This window comes from Oreochromis aureus, linkage group 11 (assembly GCF_013358895.1).
Source record: "Oreochromis aureus strain Israel breed Guangdong linkage group 11, ZZ_aureus, whole genome shotgun sequence".
Classification (NCBI taxonomy): Eukaryota; Metazoa; Chordata; class Actinopteri; order Cichliformes; family Cichlidae; genus Oreochromis; species Oreochromis aureus.
Genome location: NC_052952.1, coordinates 15,298,619 through 15,323,213, shown reverse-complemented (window position 1 = coordinate 15,323,213; position 24,595 = coordinate 15,298,619). Strand labels below are relative to the sequence as shown.

General features: G+C 42.1%; 1 protein-coding gene across 7 annotated transcripts in view; it reads right to left on the bottom strand.

Annotated features, from left to right (window-relative positions):
* Nucleotides 1–342: 342 nt before the first annotated feature.
* oxr1a (oxidation resistance 1a) overlaps nucleotides 343–24,595 on the bottom strand; it is a 168,998-nt gene continuing 144,745 nt past the window's right edge. For 5 of the 7 annotated variants that reach the window (XM_039620132.1, XM_039620131.1, XM_039620133.1 and 2 more), the window contains 11 exons: nucleotides 19,888–20,040; nucleotides 17,706–17,890; nucleotides 15,692–16,368; nucleotides 13,293–13,458; nucleotides 11,041–11,206; nucleotides 8,016–8,096; nucleotides 6,518–6,640; nucleotides 4,042–4,194; nucleotides 3,833–3,928; nucleotides 2,957–3,030; nucleotides 343–2,495 (listed from right to left, as the gene is read on the bottom strand). In XM_039620132.1, coding sequence (XP_039476066.1) covers nucleotides 2,360–2,495; nucleotides 2,957–3,030; nucleotides 3,833–3,928; nucleotides 4,042–4,194; nucleotides 6,518–6,640; nucleotides 8,016–8,096; nucleotides 11,041–11,206; nucleotides 13,293–13,458; nucleotides 15,692–16,368; nucleotides 17,706–17,890; nucleotides 19,888–20,040 — 2,010 coding nt within the window. In that variant the 3' untranslated portion in view covers nucleotides 343–2,359. Of the gene's footprint in view, nucleotides 2,496–2,956; nucleotides 3,031–3,832; nucleotides 3,929–4,041; nucleotides 4,195–6,517; nucleotides 6,641–8,015; nucleotides 8,097–9,532; nucleotides 11,000–11,040; nucleotides 11,207–13,292; nucleotides 13,459–15,691; nucleotides 16,369–17,705; nucleotides 17,891–19,887; nucleotides 20,041–24,595 lie in introns of those variants that run through there. The other 2 variants (XM_039620135.1, XM_031740304.2) reach the window with 2 other exon arrangements.

Genomic DNA, 24,595 nt, shown 5'->3' with positions numbered 1-24,595 from the left:
ATTTAAAAATACTTGATATGTAAAATAAAAAAAAAACCAAAACACAGAAATGAATATTGGATTGACTGAATTTGTCAGTCTAGTTGCATAATTTAGCTTTAAAATTTTATTTCTCCCCCGAGTAGCTGCACCAAGTAACACTGAAACACGATCATGACAAGACAAAGTTTCTGATTTTGCGTTCACCAGGTAGCAACTAATAATCTGAAACTGCAGAAGTGTAATTACCACAGTGGCACACTCCAGACAGCAAACACCTGCAACCTTATCCTTATCAATCAGTGCAGCCTTAACCACACGAAAGACAAAACATTAAAACAGAAAACGAAGGAATAACCCAGGTTACAACAATTACTTCAGCTTTATTGGTATTTATACATCACTGGTACATCATAGTCTGGTGAAAGAATTGGAAGAATTATCCATATTATTCTTTGTGACTTTCCACGAGGACACGAATACTGGCGTGGACGACCAGAAAAGGGGGGGTGGGGGGGGAAGAAAGCGTCACGGCAAGGGGAGGGTCATGTAATGTACACATGTTCCTTCACCTGCCATCATCTGTCTGCATACCTACCTGTACCTACTGGGACTCACCTGGCGGCCAAACGTGAGGAGCAAAACCGAAGCCTGCTTACACATTTAACCACATTCACCCCTTCTTCTTCCTTCCATTGTGTCATTTTCCTTTTTAGACACAGTAAAAAGGCTTACCCCTGTTGATGTAGGTAGCAGCAAGCTTTCTGCTAACAGTTAACATCTTAATGATATATTTAATATTTTAAAAAAAAAAACCCAAAAGGTACTGTACAACTACTGCTAAGAAAACCTAAGAACCTGGCCTTAACGCGTTTACACCAGATTAAAGTGCTAGAAGCAACCCATCAATCCACACTTTATTTTTTTTATATATATATATATATATTTATAGCAGTATGTATTTATAGATATCTATATCTATATATATATATATATATATATATATATATATATAGGAACAAATCTACTATTTTAACATTAATTTACAGGGTAATATACATTATATAGTAACAGCTGAAATATCAGCACAAATATAATCACTGTCACACTCAACAGCAAAATATATATATATATGATTATATAAACATATATAATCATATATACCAATATATAATTGTCATATATGCATGTAAAACAGTTAATCACGTCTCAGGCTCTTCAAACGATACCCAGAAAAAGCAAGTGTGTATCAAGACGTAAAAGCTTTACAAGTCTTCTCTCTTGAAAGAGCGACAGGCGGCGACGAAATTGCCACGACCTGCGGGTTATTTGAGGTCACAGGACAGTTATTTTGCATATTCCACAAATCTATTGCAACACGTTACTGTCTACAAACAGTACAGCCAGCATCCCGCGAGAGGAGCCGGTGTTAGCTGGACTCACACGTACACCCACTGAACAGAACATTACGACGATGGGTGATCTGATTATAGCTATGTGCTTTCAGATGGTGTGCTATGACAGTGAACAACAGGAGGACTACAATACACGATACTCTATAAGTTTAGCCTCAGAGGACAACCAAAAACTGTACTGTACTGTGAAAAGACTACCCCGCCCCAAAAAACTACACACACACAGCAAATATTCTCCCTTCTCTGAGTCGAGTGTCATCGTATCCTGCTGCTGATGTGTTTTGTATGCGCGTGTTTACCACAAATCGCCACTTGTATTGTTGACAGTCCGCCATCGCCAAGAGGAATGGAATGTGTTCAGGTTGCGTCCCTCCTAACTTCGTCTCCCTCAGTCAAAACTACAGCACAGTGAGTAACGTCCTACCGAACCAAGGAGATTTTCGGGGGTCTGATAGGGTGCAGGGGGGTGGGGGACTCCTTGAGGTTCTGTAAAGGTCTAATGCACAATCTGGGGCATCTCTCTTCTTGCAGCAGTCCCAAACATTAGCCACCATCATCTTCACCACCTCTGAACGGAGAGGAGCTCCGACGGTCCTCCTCAGTCATCCCCGCCCCAATTCCCTCCCGTCATTCCTCACATACAGCCTCATATTACCGACACTTTATTCACTTCCCCTTACTCTGCAAAGATGCTGCACAAGGCTGTAACAAGATACACACAAAGGTCAGTTTTCACAAAGAAAAAACAACAAAGAAAAAGAAAGAAAAGAAAAAGCTCTGTAATAACTGCAGTAGTAACGCACAACAAGCATCCAATAGCTGGCTTCCAGCCTGGGGAGCCCTGGTGATGTGCAGTTAGGTTTGGGACGTTGCCATTGTTCTATAGGAGGAGGACTCCTCACTTTTTCTTTTTTTTTTTTGCCCGTTCCAGGACTTGTTTTTCCCCCCTGTGTTGCGCTGTTTGGTTATTCAAAAGCCCAAATCTCTATGTCCTGTACATAAAAATCCTCTTTTTTTGAGAGCATAGGGTTCCCAAATGTTTTACAGGAGTGGCTCCTGCCGTGGTAAAGGTCTCCGTCCAGCCACAGGCCAAACTCCCCACTACAGAAGAAAGAAGAAAACACATTAGACAACTTCAAGCTATTGCAGGATCCACAGTAAAAAGCCTGTGTTTTAACTCCATTTATGCTTTTAACATGCAGGTTTGAGTGTACTGAGCAAAGTGCCAACTACTCAGTGTGATAGCTAACAAATGGCAATCCATTTTTCACCAAGCACATATTTATACAAATACAACTTATATCACTGATCGTCACCATGACATCAATTATTTTAATCAAGACAAAAGAACGTTTTATATCTGCATGTGATCTTATGAGCTCCACAAAAGTGCAAATATCTTAATAACGCCATTCTTCTAATGCAGTCCACACTTTTGGACATCACAGCAGGCTTGTGTCTACTTTATGTCAATCTGAATTAAATATGACAGCATGTCAAATTTAATTATGACAAATATTGCCAAATATGTTGCACCAGTGGTCTGTAGATTTCTGGCTCACCTTCCTCCACCAAAAGCTAAGGAGTCCATATCCCCTTTGATAAAGAACATGTTGTCACCGGTCCACTTGTACACCTGCCCAGGATAAAACAGAGCACATATTAGAAGATACTGCATGACATATTCAGTGATGATGTAAGAGAGGAAGAGAAAATGCAAGCTAAAAAACATTTTAAGACCGCTGCAAAGAAAGCATCTCTGAAACATACGGCAGATGTCACATATAAAAGAGGATATAGTCATTGACAGCGTGCATGTTTGACGTTCACAGGCATCATTAGCATATACCATAAATCACATACATCATATCTAATGCTGTGCCTGCTGCTGATGTATAAAATATTTTGTCTCTCAAAGCTTTAAACACAACACAAAGGCATGTAAAGGTTAAATACCCACCGTGTTAGCTAAGTGTCCTATACACACAGCAGGCAAACATGCCTGAGCGGTAATTCAGAGTTGTTTTTCCAGCCACTTCCCATATATAACACAACCATTCTCCTTCGAGGTCTTTTCTATCTTTGCCAACTCATGAGGGAAATATTTGGTTCCTTAGCTGCTAAATGCTTCTTTCTGTTCACCAACTACTTGCTAACTGTGCCAGTCTGCTGACTGACTGGTGCTGAACAAGGAGTGTACACTGGGTTTTAACAGGGCTTTTACACTGAAAACAGCTGCCTGCTAAAACTGGGAGCGAAGTTACAGAGAACCAAAGCGGTAAAGCTGGTGGCCAGAGAGCTAAAACAAGCTGCTGAAAGCTCTGCAGAGGTGGGGAGAACTGCAGGGTGTGTCACTATGAGCAAATCATTATTGGAGAAAAATATTCATTCAGAAGTGGAAAAAAGTTACAAAATCTAACAGTGACAAAATGTTATACCTCAAACTCTGGATTGAAGGTGAAGAGGAAGGTCTCTCCGGTGCCATAAAAGCCATCGCTGACCTTAAAGGGCTCGGATGCCAGTGCACCAAACACCTGAAGTTATTAAAAACAAACAAACAAACAACACAACAACAACAACAAAAAAAAGGTGATCAGCACCATAACAATGTGCCACTGAGGTTAGCTTCTTAAATGTCGGCGCGTACCTGGCCGTCGCTGTCTTTAATGACCAGGAGCACCGGGGTGTCCTGGGCCTGCATGGATCTGTACAGCGTCTTAATGCTCATGCCGTGCTTTGCAGTGCCAAAGACCAGCGTCCACGGGTACCCGATGGTCCGCGGAGGGAGATTCCTGGCAAGCTGTGTGCGGGGAACATAAATTTAAAAATACAGAGTTAAAGAAAGGAAGGGGAAAAAAAAATGAAAGAAAGAAAATGAAACACAGAAAGGCCACAGCCACCAACGCTCAATTACATCTGCGGTGACCTTTTAACACTCTCTGGCGTTTAAGGAGGAGTAACGGGGCTCAAAACAGTGAGAGCAGTCTCAAGAGAAAGAGAGGCCCAGCAGTCCCTGAGAGAGCGCGCTGCCCTGCTGCTGACTGACTCGAGGATTAACGGCGGCTGTGGTGCATGGGGAGATAATGCCGACAAGGCGCCGGAGGAGCGGTACAACTTATGTCTCATTTTAATGGACAGATAAAACAGACACTGACTAAAACATGGAATTAAAGTGACAACTTTTTACTGCTATACAGAACAAGGACCTCTAAATGTTCTGTTCACGCTCAAACAATTCATCAGTCCCTTTTGGCATTTTTCTTGTTGGATCAGCACTTGCTCCGGTGGTGGAGCTGCAGCAGTCATATAATCAGCAGGCTGGGAATGACGCCACGATTAGGCGAGGCCTGACTCAGCTCACCTCTGCACTGCTTTGAGCCAGGCCTGAGCCCTGAGCTCTGTCCACAGGGTGATTAAAGGAAGCTTGCATATTGGCACTCTATTGGTTAATAAGCCAAGTGGGACTAATTTGGAGCTCTGGGTGTGTGTTAACTTGCAGTGCCTGCAAGGGACACAGTACACCTAACAACAACATGAAAGGTTGGTGACTTGGATGTCTGTTTCATGTATTTCTCTTTCATCTTTATCACCGCTTATTTCTGACTCTTTGCGTTGGCAGGATTAACAAACTAAATCTATCTGAAATCATCTGGAACATAATAAATAAAAGAGAGCATGTTGATTCCTGCTTTAAATGAGCAAACTATCCAGTTCATGTTTCAGTGCCTAATGTAAGGAGGCATGAGGTGACTTACACACCGACAACTCTGTCGCGTCCTGATTTTAAAGTGGCTGTCATCCTGAGATCACAATTTCTAAGTTAGACCACCATGAAACTTTATCAGTATCATCATATTGATTAAGCTGTAAAGCACATGTGTAAAGTTTAATAAATCAGCATTTTTCATGGAAGGAATCTAACTAACCTGAGGTATAGCCAGGTTATAACCAGCCAAAACTAATGAGATTTAACTGTTAAATCCTCACAATAACTTTTATGTTAACATTTTTATTACCTGCACTAGGAGTACTGTCAGCAGCTGATTGGTCACCTGCTCATTTTTACTGGTTACCTAAATTTTAGCTTTAGCATTTTAGCTAGAGTTAAGAAAACATCATCTACTGTACATCCAACAATTATGTTTTAGATTCTTATCTCTATATGATATTTAGAGAAACAACACTTGCAAGCTTATGTTACTAATGTCCAGGGTGGAAGGAAAGCTAATCTACAAAAGAAGTCAAAGCTGCAGTAGCTGACACCCAAAGGTATATTTTAAAGCTTCCACGTTAGTGTTTAGTTTTCCGCTACCTGACAAAGCTATGAATGGACACTCTCTGTGATGACATCATAAACATTGTAACAGCGATATCATACAAATGTTGGTCACTGAAAACAAGCACTTGACAAAAATCAGGCAATTTGTTTGTCGGTGCTGTTGCTTCTGCTCAGTGCATCCATCTACCCACCTAACAAATGCTACTAAACTTATTCAAGCAGTGAATGAATCCTTTCCCCAAACACACAGTTGGAAATTAAGACTGCAAGGTAGCTCTATGAACTGATGACTTAATTTGTTTAGGTGCTACGACGTTTTGAAAGTAAAGTTTTTTTGACATTTTTTTACATGTTAGATTTCCAGCCTGACACAACACACAGGCTTCTCACAGAGATTTAAAGACTAAGATTAAAAAATTAACATTTAATGCTAATCATCATCAAATCATAAGACATTTCTAAATATTCTGTGGTTTTCATATTGTATCTGTAAAAAAAAACAAACAAAAACAAACTCCAAGCCTACTGGGTTATAGTGAAAACAGGGAATCCATTTTTTTTTTTTTATATGCCTATTATATTCAGTTTCAATTTCAAAATACACTAGACAGTGGGACTATTTTCATCAGTGGACACGCCTGTGTATTTACAGTAACAGAAGTGCACGTAAAACTAACATGGAATAAAATACAGCGTCAATGTTCATTATAATAAAGGAACAGGCTACCCGGGTAACAAAAGAGGAACAGGCATGTGCTTTTAGTTTTGGATTGTTGTTGGAAAAATATTAAGTTTAGCATACCGTCAAGTTGCATGAGATGAGATTTTCAGCAGCAGCACTTACCTTCTCTATCTGGTCGGCCTCCAGGAGTTCGCTGGGTTCTCTGAGGTTGGGTTTGAACGTGTCGGGCTCCAGCTCAGTTTTAACCGTGCCATGTTTAGAGTTCACCTCTTCCTTGGTGGTAATCTACAAGCACAAATACTTGTTAGAGATGCACTGACAAGACGAGCTGCACTTCCAAAGAGCACTGATACTGGATGCGTTCAAAATAGCTATAGTCTTCCAGTTGCTACTTTTCATAAAAGGGCAATGACATGACCGGCTTTACTAGTCAGGCTGTCTACTAACTTCCAACAGACTGTAATCTGTGATCTGCTGAAGCTACAAAAAATTGGACAGGAAAGTATTAAAAAAACAACAACGTAGATCTAGATAACCAACTCCACAAAGCATAATAAGTTCAGCTAAAGAGGCTGGGCGATAGAGGAAAGATGGGGGAAAAATAGCTTTTTAACCATAGCTCAATCTCACTAACAAAATGTACATTTTTCCTCCATTTGGGGGCTTTTCAATGTAGCCGTTGTCCTGCCAAAATTACAAATGCAGTGTTTGCTAGCAACACACTGATAATCCAACAATGTGATGATGACAGCTGAATATCTTCCTGCCACTCTCTGATGCCAGATGACTAGGATCAGTTTGGCACAAGTGGGAGAAGCATTGCAGAGACACTGTCTGGGAGAAGAGAATGCTAAGTGAATAGGAAATCGACCCAATGAATAATTTGCACTCCTATGTTTGACATTTTCTCTGACCAGCCGACTGTTTGGGTTATTTATCTTTCTCGATAACAGAGGCTGATTGTGAAGCACTTCGCCACTGATGACTGGGATGCTATCATGTTTCGGTTCTCATTCAAATGAGGCCTGCCTGCATTGTCCTCAGAGAACATCATTCATCCTGTCAGGGGAGTCTTACTTCAACCCTCTTTCCAATACGCCATCTCTTTGTTCTGCAGTCCTTCGATGTCTCTTGATCAGTCCTAAGGCAGGCCACGCTCTTTACATTCAGCTCATTTGAGTAGTACAGGTAATTTGTATTTTAAAAAAAAGTTCTACAGTAAAACCTATCTGTGTGTTTCCTACATATCCATATAGAGCTAGCGACACCGATCTACCAGACTGATCTAGTGGAATGAAGACTAAAAATGTTCACCGAGTCCAAAAGAAGCCTGACGCATGAAGATAAGGCTGCTGTGACGTGAAAACCTCATCGCTACAAACAACCTGTCTGTAATGGAATGATAAAAACTATTTTCAGTCGGCTGCTCAACAAGTTATTGCCAATGTTTGGCGTCTAACAAGCTTTGAAGAGAATCTGTGAGCTGAAAGTACTACACTTATGTTTATTTAAAAGCAACAGGGGCATCAGGAACAGGAACAGCAGCAGCAGCAGCAGCAGCAAGTAAAGCTTCAGTGGGGAGTCTAAAGGAGACCGTGTTGGTGCAGCAGATTTGGGCAGAGTGGAGAAAGAGGGGGCAGACGGGGTTTGGTCAGGGCACCTGGAGTCGTTTGCAGAGTGAGCGCAGATCTTCGCTGTTTAGCGCATCGATCCGACGGTGGTACTCCGTCAAAGACACTACCTGGTAGTACAAAAACAGGAACAGGTGGAACATAAAAGTCTGCCAATTCTAATGCCGACCATGGGGAGAAAAAAAGGTTTTGGAAGTCAGTGTGCGCTTAATGTACACTCCTCTATTCCAGGAAGGTCCGTGTTTGAGCTTTGAATAAACAAACTTAACAAAATGTTTACTTTGGGTAAAAGAGAAGGGGTTGGAGTCTTTCAGAGCACTCAGTCGTTTTGCATGTTTGTGTAACGTAATCAATAAAACGTTCCTATTAGATTGATTTGGTTATACTAAACATTAACTTGAACCAAACATCGCTGCACTGGAAAGCAAAGCACGAGCAAGAGAGAAACGGAGACAGAGCAGGAGTCAGAGGGCTCCTTAGAAGTTAAACAAGATTTTGGATGTGTGAACATACAGCGATAACAACAGAAACAGCTGTGGTCTGACTGCTGCAACACGGTTTGCTGGAAATCACAATCCACCAAACTACAACTCAGACAGACCAACACAACACAGTGACCTACTAAGCATGGCTTCATTCCAACAAAGTTCCACCCCACAGACAGCTGCTGCCTCCAATAGTCCACTGTGTCTCAGCAGAGGGAAGAGGCTTGTGTGTGAGATCACAAACAAACAGTCATCTAAACACTCTCAGAGATCTCTCTAACAATCATGAACACTGTGAGAGCCTCTTTTCATTAATTTTTCACACAGCTTAGATAATCTTCTAGTCACCTCGTTGCTACAAGTGTAAATAACTTTTTAGTAAGAGGCTACCTTTATACAAGTCTCAATAATGCAGCAGGGTTGGTAAAGGACAGCCCTCATCAAAAATGCATCTCTGCTAACCTTCACCTGCAGCTAAGGGCACTTTGGTAAGACTGAGCCTGAAAACGGGCAAGCTAGTAGCACGTTAGCTTGGAGGGGCTGCGACAGACTCAGACGGTGACTGAAATGATGACCTGGAGCGATCAATGTCAGAGGAAACAATAATGGAAAAAAAAAAAAAAAAAAGACAGGTCAGTGATTGAATTTTACCAGTGTGATAAAACGAGGGGCTAAATGAAAGGCAGAAGTACGGTTTATGAAAGTGAGGGGGGAAAAAGTCAAATAGCGTAACTCTAAATAAACAAGGGTATGACTACAGATCTGCATCCTCTATATGCCACCTGGCTCTGGAAACTTTCACATCCTGTACAGAGCAGTGCACATCCTCGGTGGCCAAAAGAGACAGACAACGGATATGAGCCCTGTCCTGACTGCCAAACAGTGGTCACATAGTAGCCACTTTGTTAAACACCAGTCACTAAACTGCACCGGGTCAAGCTAAAGGGCTAGCAGGCTACTTAGCCTTGCTAGCGACTTAGCGGCATGCTAATAATAATAACAATAACAGAAAGCAGGGATATACACTGGTGTAGACAGAAAACATGAAGTAAGCGACATACACAGGTGTACTTAGGGGTCAGCTGTTTCTCTTGCTCCTTCACCCTCCTAGAAAACATTTCCTGTCGAACTGGGCGAGGTTAAAGCTGGAAAGTCACATTAGTGATCCTTTAAGTTCTCCCAGTGTAGCCCCGAGTTGGTATTGAGCCTGACAGCCCGCTTGACTAAAATAGAAACACTTTTTTTCCAAAGGGGTCTCTACTCCGTGTGAGTTGTGTGACACTGCTAACATCCAATAACAACACGGGTTGGGAGGAGACCCGGTTTCCTATTGGATAAAAAACGATGATCCCATCCCCTAACTGACAAAATTTAAAGATACAGTACAGCAATATTTCAGGAGGTATACACTTGTATATTTTAAAGATTTCTGAGTGATAACAAAAAGAAAACATTAAAGTGTATTACATATATTATAAAGTTTAAAAATATATATTTAATTAAAACAAATAAAATTAAATGTAAACCTGCTTTAAAAGTCTGTTTTGTCAGTCTTGCATTAAAAACAAACACAAAACTACTAGTTAAATATCCATAACAACGCCCTGTGAAAAAGACATTGCTTTAAACTCATGGCTCAGGTTCCTATTTACTGATTCTGTAATGGATCGTGTAGCCTCTGTTTGCCAGAAGCCCAGGGAGAAACAAATCAGTCCACTTTGTTTCCTACATCATTTATTTACATTCAAAGTTAAATGTACCCCCATGTATCAAATTCTTCACACAATGAATTCATCCTTTCATTATCCACAGGACTGTCTGAAGTCTCATTTGACCGAATCTCATTCACCCTGCAGAGGCTAACAGCCCTCTCCTCTTCACTTTCTACTATCACTTCTGTAAATCTAGACTAAAGACACTATGAATAGCAAGTTTTGCAAAAAAGAAAGAACTAACATCTGTGCCACTTTTTTTGATTGGGGGGGACTTTAAACAACTCAAACAGCACAAGTTTTGGCCATTTAGCAAAAGACGTTGCAAAAGGCTGACAAACAGGAGTGACAGTCACACAACATGTGGTGAAACTACAATACAGCGACTGAGAAGAATCAACAATTACACAAACATGCAAAACACTTTGGTTGGAAGTTCAGAGAAGCGCATTTCCAAGCAAAGCAAGTGTTCACAGTCTTGAAGAATTTACACGTGATAGAAAACAGACATAAAAAAAATTTACGGTTAAACCAAGAAATGTGCAGTGGTACACAGAGGTGCAAAATATAGAAGCAGAATACAAAACTGAGGCTCAACAAGTACACATCTCAAATGGTAGCGCACATTACATTTACACTATGCATTGCATAATGAAAGCAAATTAATGTTATTTAACATTTAATTTAACATATATAACAATAAAGAGCGATTTTAACACATACGATTGTTTGCTTCACAGGATATGGATTAAAGCACAGTGGAGAACTCACTTAATCCATGTCCGCTTGGCTCATGACAACACAACATGTGCGCTTTTAGTAAAGTGAAGAAACTGTTTCAGCTGTTTTGACCTTACCTCCCACTCCTTGACATTGAGGTCGGTGATGGGCTCATGCTCATTTGTTTCCTTCACCTCATTCTTCTTGACAACCCTAAACCCAGGCTCCTGTCCCATCCCTCCGACCCCCTCACCGTACATGTCTGGGCTCCACTGCATGAAGAATACATACAGGTGGTCTGATCTGCAAGAGACAGTCAAGACAACATTCACGTATTATTATCCTATATGGCAAATGTGTTTTCTAACAGCTACTTACTTTCATAAGTAGCTGGGAACCGTGCTACACTAGAACTTATTTGAAGTCCTTTGTTTTTTTAAGTGTCCACCGTCTCTTGGAGAAGATGACTGGATTCTTAGCTGCTAAATGTTATATTATATTTGCCGGTTAGTTGGTGTCTATGCCATTCTACCATGTAGTGCTGGGTAGGCAGTATGGAGCAGATTTATCGGAGCGGGTGGGGTGCTTGTTTAAGAGATTAATGTAAACCATATAAATTGAACCAAAAGACTAAAGTTACATGTTACAAAATAAAAGAATGCAAAACAAATCGAAAAGATAAGAGAACCTGCAGAAGTTTTTCATGAGCTTCTCACTTCACATGTGACATCTTTCACTTTACATGCAGTGAAACTCGTCCACTTTACATAGACAGAGCAGCTTTAAGTACAGACATCAGTGGTCAGTCTCTCAACAAGTGGCAACCATTGTGGCCCCTCCCCTCTCATGCTGAAGACAGAAGAGGAAATCACTTGATGTCAACCATGCAAACAACTGAAAATATGAAATAACACATGAAGAAGTTGCAAACAAAAACAGAACACAGCCTGTGTTGTGCACTGCTCGGGTTGGTAGAGAGAAAGAGCCGTGCTAGAGACACACTGTTGGGCTCTATTCAGTGCTATAGTTGTGTATGGTTCATTCAGTACCCTCCTTTTCTACCCACAGCTATGCAAGGACACTTCAAGACACATCATCCAGGTCGCAGCCCATCTAGGTCAAGCTACAAAGAGACTTGCAGCGTATAATGAAAAGCACAGTTGGCGGCTATTGTTGTTAATGAAGAACATACCTACACCTTAGCCTGGTTTCAAAAATTAGTAAGTGGCATGTATTTTAATACTAGCTTTGAATCTGCCATATCCCTGGGCGATTAATCATGAAAGTAATGAGCATCACAGCAAACTTGTTGCTATCAGGTGGGGAATAGTGTAGCTAAGCATTAAAAAACCAAACCAAAACAAAACAGGGCTTTAAAGGGCAAGAGTTTACAAGTTCAGAACGAACAATGATGGCAGGGAAGTTTCTGCACTTAAGACACTCAACACATTGCATGATGAGGCCATGATTATGGTACCATGACTAAATAAAAGAGACAGGCCTGTTTATCTGACTCAAATGTGATTAGCAGCCTGGATGAGTGCCACGTTGCTGCAGTAAAACTATAGAAACATACTAAGAACAGAAGTAGTTCTGTGCAGCATTTTTGTCTCTTTACTTTTAAAAGGAGTCCTAAAGTATCCATAAACCAGCGACTCTGCAGTCCAGTCTGTCAAAAAAAGACCCTTTTTTTTACATTTTAAAGAAAAGTGACTTATTAAATTAAACTATTAGTTCAATTGGGATTAACGCGCCAAATAAACACATTACAAGGAATTGGACTGGAAGCACACAGTTTCTTGTGATATGTCGCCTTTCAGTGTGAACCGCTCTAATGTAATTACGACTACTGCTGACTTGGCAGTAACTGTACATCCACACTGATCTTGGAAAAACTCATCAACAAACCAAGGCTATTTTCAGCTGATGTGAAACATTACAGATTTTGGGTCAGGAAAAGTTCATGAACACATTCGTGGGTATTCTGAGAACACAAATCATGGGCTTTTGGAAAGGAATAAGACAATCAGTCGCGTGTGTGCCCCTGCGTTTCCCTGCAGAGTGAATAAATAATAAATCATCTTGCTGTCTAGCACAGGCGGCGAAGGGAAACGGGCACAAGCCACAGTGGGAGTTGGACCTGACACTGAAAGCATGTTTGATTGGTTTCAAACATTAAAGGCAGTGGAGGTTAGGTGGCTGAGCTATTGTGGTTTGTTAGGGACATAAAAGGATCGAACAGGCTCACTTTACATTGTTTCTATCTCACATACTTCAGTATTAGCTGTACAGTTCTAAAGCCTGTTATTTTGATCACTACAAACCTCATAAACTTGCACTCAAACACACTGTGCTAAGCAGTAGCAGGAGGTGTAGCAGAGTTACTGACCTTTCCTGCGGCACAGCGAACCAGTACTCATGCTTCTTGCCCAGCTGGGCGTACTGCTGCATGGAGGCGCTGGCATTGGAAACAAATGTCTTCTTCATGGGCTTCCCCACTCGCAGACACAAGAACTTGTGAGAACGATGCTTCCGTCTCTCGGCTGACCCTGTACCTGGACAAGGGATTGATCACAGGGTCACAGCATGAATATCTGGTCCCACGTGGCTAAATGACTGTTTCAAAGGAGATTATCTACCCTAGCTCTCATGCTTTACTTGAGTTTTTCAATACATCAAGCTGAAAAGAAATGTGTTAGCAAGAGTTAGAGTCAGGCCAGTTAGGCTTAGTTAAATATTCTGTATCCAATGACATCTTACAACAAAATACAGCTGCCTGACAAAGTCGCACACTCTTCTTATTAACGGCCTTATTTATGTGACCTAGCTTTCTGTCTTTTATTTACTGGCTACTTCAGCTGGCATTAGTGATTTTCTGGCAGAAACATAGCAGACGACAGAAATAAATAGAGTGGCACACTATAATTGATAGTGGCACTGGGTTTCTGCCCATGGTGCATTATCATTGGCCTATTATAAGGCCACAGCCATGATAGCCCAATGAAAAGGGCCAGTGTAATATCACCGTGCCAGTCATATAACACTGGCACGTGCTCCCAATCGGACAGCATGTAACTGGGAAATGATGACAGAAAAAAAAGATACATTTATCAAATGCATTAATTTGATTTGAATCTGCTTGTTTTGGTAGCCGCTGCTGTTACTTGTGTGGGCTGTGCTAATGCACACAGAATAAAAGGGCAGCCCTGCTGAGATGCCCGGGAATTAGAACTGCTTCTGCAGCTCAGCTCTCTGTGCGACAATAATTGCCAGGGAGAAAATGGTAAATCTTTCTCCCACTGTCTCGTCCGCCTTCCTCTTGGGGAGAGAAATCTGCTCGGAATCACAAGTACGTGTTCAGCCAGAGTGGGTCATGTGGACACATGTGAGTCAGTGAGAGAGACAGACTCGAGGCCACTGTCGGATAACGAGACTGCTGCTGCAGTTTTTCAACTGATAATTGTCTACATTTTACAATCCATTTTCCAAATCACAGATGATTTATTCCGAGGAACTCTTGAGCGCTTAATGTACTTCCCGACCGACATATTGCTGGAGCCAGGTAATCCATCACAGTGAACCCTCAGCTTCTTTTATAAAGTTACAGAAAGTCAAGCACTGCATTTGCAAGCTGTCTCAAAATTGAACTCGAAAGAGAAACCATAAGCCAACGCAGACGCTTTAAAAACAATGATGTGTAGTCGTGAGTTGTTGCATTACAGTAGCTCCTGTTGGGCTGCCCGCACTCTAGACAATAACGTTAAATAAAAGCAACATTTTGTTTGCTTTTGAAGGCGAGGATACCATAATGAAACAAATGGAAAGCAGCGGCTGCCTGGAAGGTCACGCAGCATTGGAAAAACTAAGTGGGTAGGAATGTTACGTATTTCACTTCTTCAAGGCTGTTTTGTGTTGCACTTTATTATTTCTCTGGCATTTGTGGCCACAGAAAGAGATATTTTGTTTGGTGTGGGGAGACTTGAATGTAGGGAACAATGGCCCTGGAATTTTAGCTCAGTTATGGCACTAGCTACTTACAAAAAATGAAAACCTAAACTTAAGAAAATGTATAAAATTGCAAGTATCATTAAAGCTTTTTTTTCTTTCTGACAGATGTTTTTTTATAAGTTACCAAAAGGTATTTTTGATGTTTGACATTGTCAGAACATTAGTAAGCTATTGTATGACGCTTTTATCATGCCACTGAACACAGTCATATTGATTCCTCCTTGTGGAGTTTGTCTAAATGCATGTGAAAGCAAAACTAGAGAAGGAGGTGAAAATGAATAACACCTCTCTGAATGCCATCTCAGGTGTTTTGATGTTGGGGTTTAATCGTCGCTGTGTTTCCCCTTTGAGGGGGGGGAGGGGGCAGGTGTGTTTGTGGCATTGTGCCGTTTGATAGGCTTTAGCTTATCGCCAAGGAGGAGTGGCCCGGACCACCAAAGCCAGAGATCAAAGAGCTGAATAAAGCCCCATAAAGCCTGGAAAGCTCCGCCAAGCTGATATTAGCAGAGACGATGCCATTTCCCTTCGTCTTTATATTCCAATTACTAGCAGCAAGGCAGAGCAGAAACAGAAAGGTTATCAGGAACTAACACGAGAGAAGCGATTCAGAGGCAGGTATAGAGCAGAGAAACTCACTTTGATAGTCTTCAAAAAAACATGGATGCAGAGGTGCAGCTAAAAGACAACATGAGGCCAGATTGATGGGCTGAAATGTCTTGCAGCTGCAGCCTCAGGTAGAAATGATTTGTTTCCTAACTGTAAGTCAGCATGTGTGTTTACCCTCTGCAGAGTTCTGCACACCGTCCTTTTGCGTCTGCTCTGCATCCTCCTTCTCCTCCTTGCCTTGTTGCATAGTGTCTGTTTGGGAGGCATCTGCACCCTGGTTGGCATCCACCTGTGGACTGGCTGAGACAGAGGTGGTTTCTGTGGCACCAGTGGTGGCTGAGCTTTGGGATCCTGGGCGAGAGGTGCTGCTGCTGGGACCCTGGGCCTGGCTAGTGGTGCTGCTGGTGGTGGTATTATTGGTTGTAGTGGGTGTGCTTGGTGGCTTCTCTACGCTGTGTTGCTTGGATCCCATGGGGGACTGGTTATCGTTCTTTGTGGCAGTTTCTGGTGGATTGTCCTCTGCTTTCGCCACGGTAGGTTCTTCCGGCTGGCTGACCGAGCCACGGGCACTGCCTGTGGTCTGGGAGCTGGCAGCCTCCACCTGGGTGATGGTTTGCACAGACTCTGTGGAAGCGCCAGACGATTTGTCTAAGCGCAGATCCTCACTGGATGCCTGCTCCTCCTCCCGAATGGGGGACAGCTCTGTCTCTGTGAAGACGTCTTCGGAGAAGGAGCCCTCTGTGCTGCGTGGGGCTGTGCTGCCGCTGTCATTGGTCCCGGGCTCCTTCAGGCGCTGGTCTGGTTCCTTCTGCTGTGACGGATGTCTCTCTGTGGGCAGGGGCTCCAGGTCACTAGAAACATTACGCAGAACATCACAAAGTTCAGCATGCAGATTCACTGATTATGCATCCACAGAGGGATCGAATCTTTACACAAATCCTGTTTGACAGACTGGGACCATTAAGTTTGAAAGACGGGTGGCATTGTAAGGGTTAACCAAAATGGTTTTGGAGACCCAGGCTAAGGAATTTCAACTTCTGCTGCGTCCTTTTTTGTCAGTGTTTCTAAAGTTTGTGTCCTTTGGCCACTTCTTGATCAACGATTACGTCAAATGAATCTACAATTTGATGTGTTTCCTAAATTAAATCTCACTGAAATCTAATATTCACACGTAAATTCAGGAACAGGTTTCCTATAACAGCTGCTGAATGAGATTTTAACTCAACTGGATAGTAAATTCTGATGTTGTCTTGCATCATTAAACCATATTTGTGTCATGAAAATTCGCAAAGAGACTTTTGGTTAATCATTAGCCATATCCTGAATAAATAAATTGGTACAAATAAAAAAATGTTCTATGTCTCCTTTTTGAAAAGAGGTCAAGCACAAACAAGAAACACTTGTGTGCAGCGTAACCAGCACAGTGTGCAGAAACCCGTCCTGCAGGCACTTGTTGCTCAGCTGTGTAGCAGAGAGGGGCAGAGGGAGAGGAGACAGAGGCGACAGGCCACAGCTGAGAAACAGCTGGGTCTGGCAGAAAAACCAGCCATTTGCCAGCATTATAACTGCTCCACGGGCAACAATCAACCAACTAAATACAGCTCTCCCCGGACCCTGCTACCACCAGAGGAAGCGTGGTGTTGAGGGTGGGGGGGAATAGCTCAACAGGGCTCATAACGCTGCAAAATATTTATCACTTAACTTCAGCAACACTAAACAACCAAAGTAAAGAAAAACCCCCAAAACAGATTAATCTGTGGGAGGAAACACAAGTGAATCCTTTGAAGTGGCTGCTTCCTCCCTGCATTGAGAGGTGAGCAATCACAATGTAGGAGGGCAAAGGCACACTTCATTAACCCCGCTGTAATTGCCGTTTCCTTTTTATTTTGGCGTGTAAGGGAAAGGAATTAAACTGTCGGATGGCTGCTGATGCAATCTGACTATGGGTGCAGCAGAGGAAAAAACATTGATTACAGCAAGGCTGCTGCATTTCTGTCAGGGTGAAAGTAAGAGACGGACGCGTGGAAGATATTAACTCAGGGTAGATGAACAGGGATTTATGTAGGAGGAAATCAGAGTTAGAGGCATTTATGGCTGCATATGCTTTAAATAATGACATCTGTAGTCCGCAAGTCAGCTTCTAGTACAGCACAGCCTGCGTATACTGTACGTCTTTGTTTTCTCTTACTCGGGGACGGTCTCTCTGATCTTGGGGTCAGTGATCTCCTTGCAGATGGCGGCAGACTGCACCTCCTCCAGGGGACACATGATGCCGTACTCCTCGCACCCGTGGGCCTGTACCAGGGGGTCCATGCGGTGAGGGTCGAACATGATGTTGTTTGGCGTCACCAGCAACACCCCACTCACTGCGCCCTGAAAGCAACACAGAAAAAACAAGGGAAAAAAATAGGGGTGGGTGAAGAGATCCATCACACCCTTTTTTAATACATAAAAGGAAGCACTTAGCATGTTATCCAGCATGAAAGATAATCAAAAAGCACTCTGCCATACAAACAACCAGAGGCCGAATCCATTTTAGACCACAAATGTCCTAAATCAAGTAGAATTATTGACTGCCAGCGCTGACCACTTCAGTGCTTTCATTTGGTACCTGGGAGTGAATCAGCCGCAGTTCGATACAATGGATCTGTGTGTGTGTGTGACAGGCTGTGTGTATTTCATACCTACTGACCAGTGGGTGTGGGTGTTCTTAAAGGTGAAATTTTTCTTCCCTGCTGTTCAGTTGTTTTTATTCACACTAATGTCACAGCTCAATTTAGTCAGAAGAACTGCAAACACTAATTAAATTTGCCTCCATCACATTTAGAGCAGGGGCCTGGAGTGTGAGGCTTTAGTAACGTTACTTCTAGATGAGCCACGGTGCTGCATACCTGCATACCCAATCACGTTTTACAAAGCTACCACCTGCTGACCAATCATCACCTGACCTGGAAGACCTCTCTATAGTTTCTAGAGACTGTCGACATTTTTTGTGCTTTTCCCTGATGAAATAGAAACTATTAGGAACACTGTAAGCAATGTTAAAGCCTTAATACAGCGATATAAACCTAAAAGAGAACAGCTAAACCTTGTTCATGTTGATCGCACATTTTTTTTTTTTTACACATTTTAAAACCACCAGAGCTGCAGGTGAATACCGAGAGGCTGTCTTACACAGTATAAAATCACATCCAAGGACCAGAATAATTGACAGAATAGTCAGTTGTAATCATAGTCAGATCTTCAGTGTTGCAAGTTTTTCTTCCTAGCTTTAAATAGCCTTTGTATATATTCCACTTTTCCATTCAAATGTCTTTAAGCACACTGCTTAGCATTTAGCATGTGTCGTGCTTTAACCTCTTTATATTTTTCTAATGTTGCAGTTTTCTCTCTTGATAACAACCTTGCATGTGGCTGCTTAGCCTGATTGCTGATGTTAGGGGTAAGTGAGCACAGATAATGAAAAGATATTCTGGGTATGTGGAACTTGCTTCGTAATCCGGCCCCGGAAGACAAAGAAGAGACATAAAAGACATAAACACACTATTTAACCGTACTGGAGACCTTTTAAGAGCTTGAATTTAGAAAACAGTTTACAGCCCTTCAAGGAGCCGCAAACTCCCTGCTTATAGACCTTCTGAGCAACATTAGCCGTTATCAGCTGAATTAAACTACAGTGAGCAGGAGAGACACTTGGCCTAATGTGCTGCTCCGCAGGGTTATTCATATCTGCCCACACATGTGCCCACATCATCAGTATTTTCTATACTTTTTATATCCTTTTATTACAATTCATCTGTTTTTTATGTTGGAAATAATAACGATAATAATAATAATCATAATGGAAACACCCAGGGAAAATGTAAGTAAATGCAAACACATTTTGGTGTAATGACTCTGATGTTGCTGAGGTTATTAAGAAGGGCACAGCAAAAGCAACTAGAAGAGCAAAAGAATATTAAAATGGACACAATGACTCACAGACAGAATTGTGCATTTATTTGATTCTGGTATGTTCAAGTGAAGGATTCGATATTTTCTTTGCTTAGTTCTTGTATTATTCTCAATTGTCGGCTTAAACTCTAAAAAAAAAGCACTTGACCCTTGCACTGAGTAACTATACAATGGCGGTGATTAACAACAGCTTCACTGAACATCATTTTTCTTTAAACTTGTCTGATATTTTTGACATTTTCAGCTATTTTCTTTCTGAAGTACTGACCTCCTGCATCTGGCAGCTTGCATATTTAACTTCTCACCAGCACACCCACTTCAGACCTCTCGCTTCCTACTTATACTTTTGCTGTCAGCAGTTGTGAAGTTGTGAACACTTTTAAATGGATGCACTGCTCTTTATATTCATAGCTCACCTTGCCATCAGTGATGTACTTGCAGTTGATCTTGAGGAACTTCTCTGTGAGGGCTTCTTCCTCCTCGGACGTGGATGACACCACTCTGGACTGGCGCAGGGCTGAAAACACTGGAGGGTGAATGGCTTCTGGTTTGGGAGGGCCATCAGAGTCCTAGAGGAAAGATGGGTGGTGGTACAGAGGGGAAATACCATGCGTTAGACTGCTTGTCTGATTATAATGTGACCTTAAAGCAGAACTCTTCGGGCTTAGTGCAAAGACCTGGGGCTGAAAAATAAAGCCTGGAGTGTCCACTTGAGGCTGGCTACAAAAGGGAGTCAATCCCTATAGACTCTTATGTGCAAATACCCAAGTTTACACCATAATAACATGTCTGTAGCCTAGCAAAAAAAAGTGTTGTCCTCTATTGATTGTTTTCCACTTTATAAGCAGAGTACAGTGGTTGAAATGTTTTGGAATGTATCTGTTTCAAATAGCTGACTGCTGTCTGCTAGCCTTCACCTCTGCTAATCCGCTTAACTGGACCTCTTGACTCTTTGCTGCCTTTTGAAGACTATTAGTGAAATTATCTGTTGTGTGGTACAGACTACAAAATTGGTGTTTTTTATGAGTTACTAAGCACTCAATAGCAGATATGCATGCCCCTGTGTGGCACAAGTTAGTTGATAACTTAACACTCCACTCTCTTGTCCATATACGGTCACCTTTGACTCCAGCCTAAAAAACCCCCCCCAAAAAACCTGGTGATGGCCAAGATGACAACGCTGAGGCTTAAAAATCCAGATATTTGTAGTTGACATCGTGGTGGCTTCGCCAATCTTTTATATAAAGCTTTGACTGGTATACACGGATACAGTCTCTTTAATCAGGACTGAATGAGTGACTCTAAAACTAACTACAACAAAACTGTAATCATGTTGTCCAAATCTCTAAATAGGTTCCAACCAAGGAGACCATAAATAATACACTGAAGAACAGGCATAGCTCGCTTCACTTGGAAATACATGGTGTAACTAATCTGTGCTTCGTTTCATCAAACTAATGTGTTTGAGTCCCTAAATGTATTATCTATATATAAACGGATATTTTCTGCACAGCGGGACAATCAGGTTAAAAGAAACCCAGCGATGAGTCAAATGAATGCACCTCCTGTGTGCCTTCGCGTCACACGGGGTAATTATTTGAAAAACATCAGACGAGACTAGAGCTTTAATTACACACAACCCGATGTTTAGTTAGTGTAATTTTATTAGAGACTAACATGCCCTTGAGTTAAGAGTGGTGGTTACTTTTGCACAGTGGGGCGCAGTTTTAAAGAGAGCACAGAGAGGCTCTTATTTTATTTATAAATGGATGGCAAAAACTTAAAAATACCCTTCACATGAAATAAAATCCACATTCAGCTCTTAATATTGTACAGTTATGAACTGATTATCAGACAGCAGGCCTTCCACCTTTACTAGAAAGGAGCAGCTGCGTTTTGAGCTTCTTGACAATTTAGCATTTTTAGGCTGTCTCTTTGTGCCTGTTTGCAGTACTTTTGCACATCTTTATCTCTCATAAGTAGTTTTGCATCCATTCAGAGTGATTTTACGTATCTCAGCATCCTCTGATTCATTTAATTCATTAAAAAAATAAAATAAGCTAAATGTCAGCCAATACAGACGTTTAGTCCAGGGCTGTGTGCAGGCTGTGCACAGTAGTCTTGTTTAGTAATCCATAAATGATTCCAATACCCATCACCTTCTCCACAGCAGCTTCTTTACTCGTGCAATTAAGCCGAGGCAGTTCATGTGTTAAACAAGTCTACGAGTTTGGCTGAGCATGTGTACTGTTGCATGAGAAGTAGAAAGTGGTTGTCTGTGGAGTGGAAAGTAAACTGAAGTTACCAAGTCTGAGAAAAACAAGACATCAAGCCTGTATTTCAACATATACCCGCCTCCTGCATCCAGCCCTGACTGTAATAAAAAGGCATAAAATGTATAAAGGTAAAGACAGGGCTTTAATGCTAACCAGCAGATATGCGGGGAATACATTAATGAAGCATTTGCAGACATGCGGACGTAATTAAATAAATGTATTTTCCTCATAACCGCACATTATTCTGCAGCCTGCCAGATGGCACACAAACAAAGAAGGAATTTCAGTTATGTCTCAGCTACATTGGTCCTTTATGTAGTACGACGACATATACATTCTAAGGCAATTTTGTGTACTTTATTTACACCATGGTTAATGCAAACCACCACAGATGGCGTGTGTGTTCGGCCGGAAACACGAGGTGAGGTGGGATTGGTGAGTCTACCAGCTGCCTGTTGCCATGCAATGACCGAGCCATGGGGAGAGAGTAACCGGCGCGAGTCCACGGGGACAACTGTTAGTCTGATTAACCGCATATTATTGTCTGCAGGAAGGACTGTCTGAGGCACTGGAGATGAGGAAAGACATCAAAAGGGGCAGAAACAGCAGCAGAAGCAGTGGATACAGTAGCTGCTGTAGAGAAATAAAAAGGCGAGGAGGTAAAGAAAGCTGAAGGCAATGAAGGGGCGCGATTGGAGTGAGGACAAAGAACAAAAAAAGAAGAGCTGGACGTAAGAGGAGTGTGTGGGCGTTATCATAAAGGGCGGATTTTGACCATGAGGGGAGGGCGTTGAGAGCCGGTGGTGAAGTGAAGAGCGCTGAAGAGCTACAGTAGCAGCGAAGTGAAGAGCTTAGAAGAAGAGACAGCCCCGGCCTGGAACAACTGTCTGCTGTCCTCCTGACATCCACCCCCACACCTCCCCCTCTCCGTCTCCCAGCGCAGTCGACAAACAGCCTGCAGCTACTGACCCACACCAACACAAGCAGCCCAGACACTGGCAGCCAGGGGAAGGCTGAGGGGGCCGGCCAATCTGTTACAGCCAAAACAAGCATCTCTGAAAGAGGAGAGGATGAGAGGGACTGAAAAATTTTAAAAGAGACAGAAACAGTAGAGGTCGGAGCTGAAAATAAAAAAACGACATCAAAACAGCAAAGAAATCGGATTCTCCGATCTGCGGGAGCTTCTGTTGTGGAATTTAAGATCTGAAGCGCAGCTGTTGAAATGGAGGAAACGTGTGGGAATTTAACCAGCTTGTCATCCACTTCAACTCAACACACCTACACCTACACAACTGCACTTCATCGCTCCACTTTCCAGGCAAGTCACTTCCTAGTGACTCATTCAATCTGGCCTTCCTGTTTCAAGGTTAAATATGAAAAGAGTAGGAGGCATTTCCACTAAAATAGACCGACTAGAACACACCTGAGTGCACATGTGGCGCACACCTGGGCTAAAATGAGCAGATGCAGATGTCAAAACATGTCCTCCTGCACAGAAATGCGTAAAACAAACAGTCTCGCATAGCCCGTCATTAACTCTGGCACGTCTCAAAAAGGGGTGTTATGTGTCGGTAACAAAATTAACACCCATCGCACATCCCACACAGTCCACATGAGACTGAGGAATGAGAAGGCATGCTCGCTGTCCATCAGCTGAGACCAGTTGCTCACCAGGCAATATGAGGACAGATAATTAAGCTTTTGTGCTAATTTGACAAATGTTTACTCATTTGAGGTGAACAACAAACAAGCAAATAAATACATATAAATATTATAAATGCAATAAACAGTAAGTAGTTGCTTGCTGTTGCTGGTGTGAGGATGTGTGCTGTAGAAGTAAGCATAACTTTTTTTCTCTCCTTCCCTACAAGTCTGTACAGTGATTAAACATCGGGAAACGATCATGTGATCCAAGCATCCAATCGTGTTTGATCACATCTAACCAAACTGCCAACTTCTCCTTTCTTCCCTGTGGTTCCTCCATGACTACCTGCACTGCTCATTCCTTCCTGCAGCATGCTGCTACTGGCTGCTTGTTCCGCCTTCTCGCTCCAACACACCACCTCCAGCTGTCTGCTTCCTTATAAACAAAACTTGTGATAGCACCTCTTAATTTGTAAAATGCACTGCTTCATGACATAATTGTAACCACCAAAGATACTGTCTTTACAGTGAAATTCAACCCGATAACTATTCATACAATGTTATTTGCAGTTATTGGGGGGGAAAAAGCAGTGTATTAAAAAATAAATACACCGTCACTTACACAGGAAATAAGAGGGTACCATCCGGGTGCTGCTTATTAAATCCACTTAACTGATCATCAGGAAGTGCGTGCACCTCTATAAAAGCAGATGTTTTAGCAGTTTGCTGGTCAGGAGCATTTAGGTATATGTTAAAACAATGCCAAGGAGGAAAGAGATCAAGAGAGCAATGCCCATTTCCAAAGAAATTTAAAGTTCATCATTCTACAGAAAGAAAGATTATTCACAAGTGGAAAAAAAATTCAAGACAGCTGCCAATCTTTCCAGTGAAATTCACCTCATTGTCAGACCGTGCAGATGTTTGCAAAGTTGAGATGCTTGGTCCAAATGCACAGCACAACATTTGGCATAAACCAAACACAGCATATCAGTACAAACATCTCATACCAACTGCACGGTGGAGGGGTGAAGACTTGGGCGTTTTGCATCCACAGGACCTGGACACCTTGCAGTCAGTGAAATGACCATTAACTTCTCTGTATACCAAATTTTAGAGTCAAATATGAGGCCATCTGTCTGACAAATAACGATTGGCAAAAATTAGATCATACAACAGGATACCAAGCACACCAGGAAACAGAGAC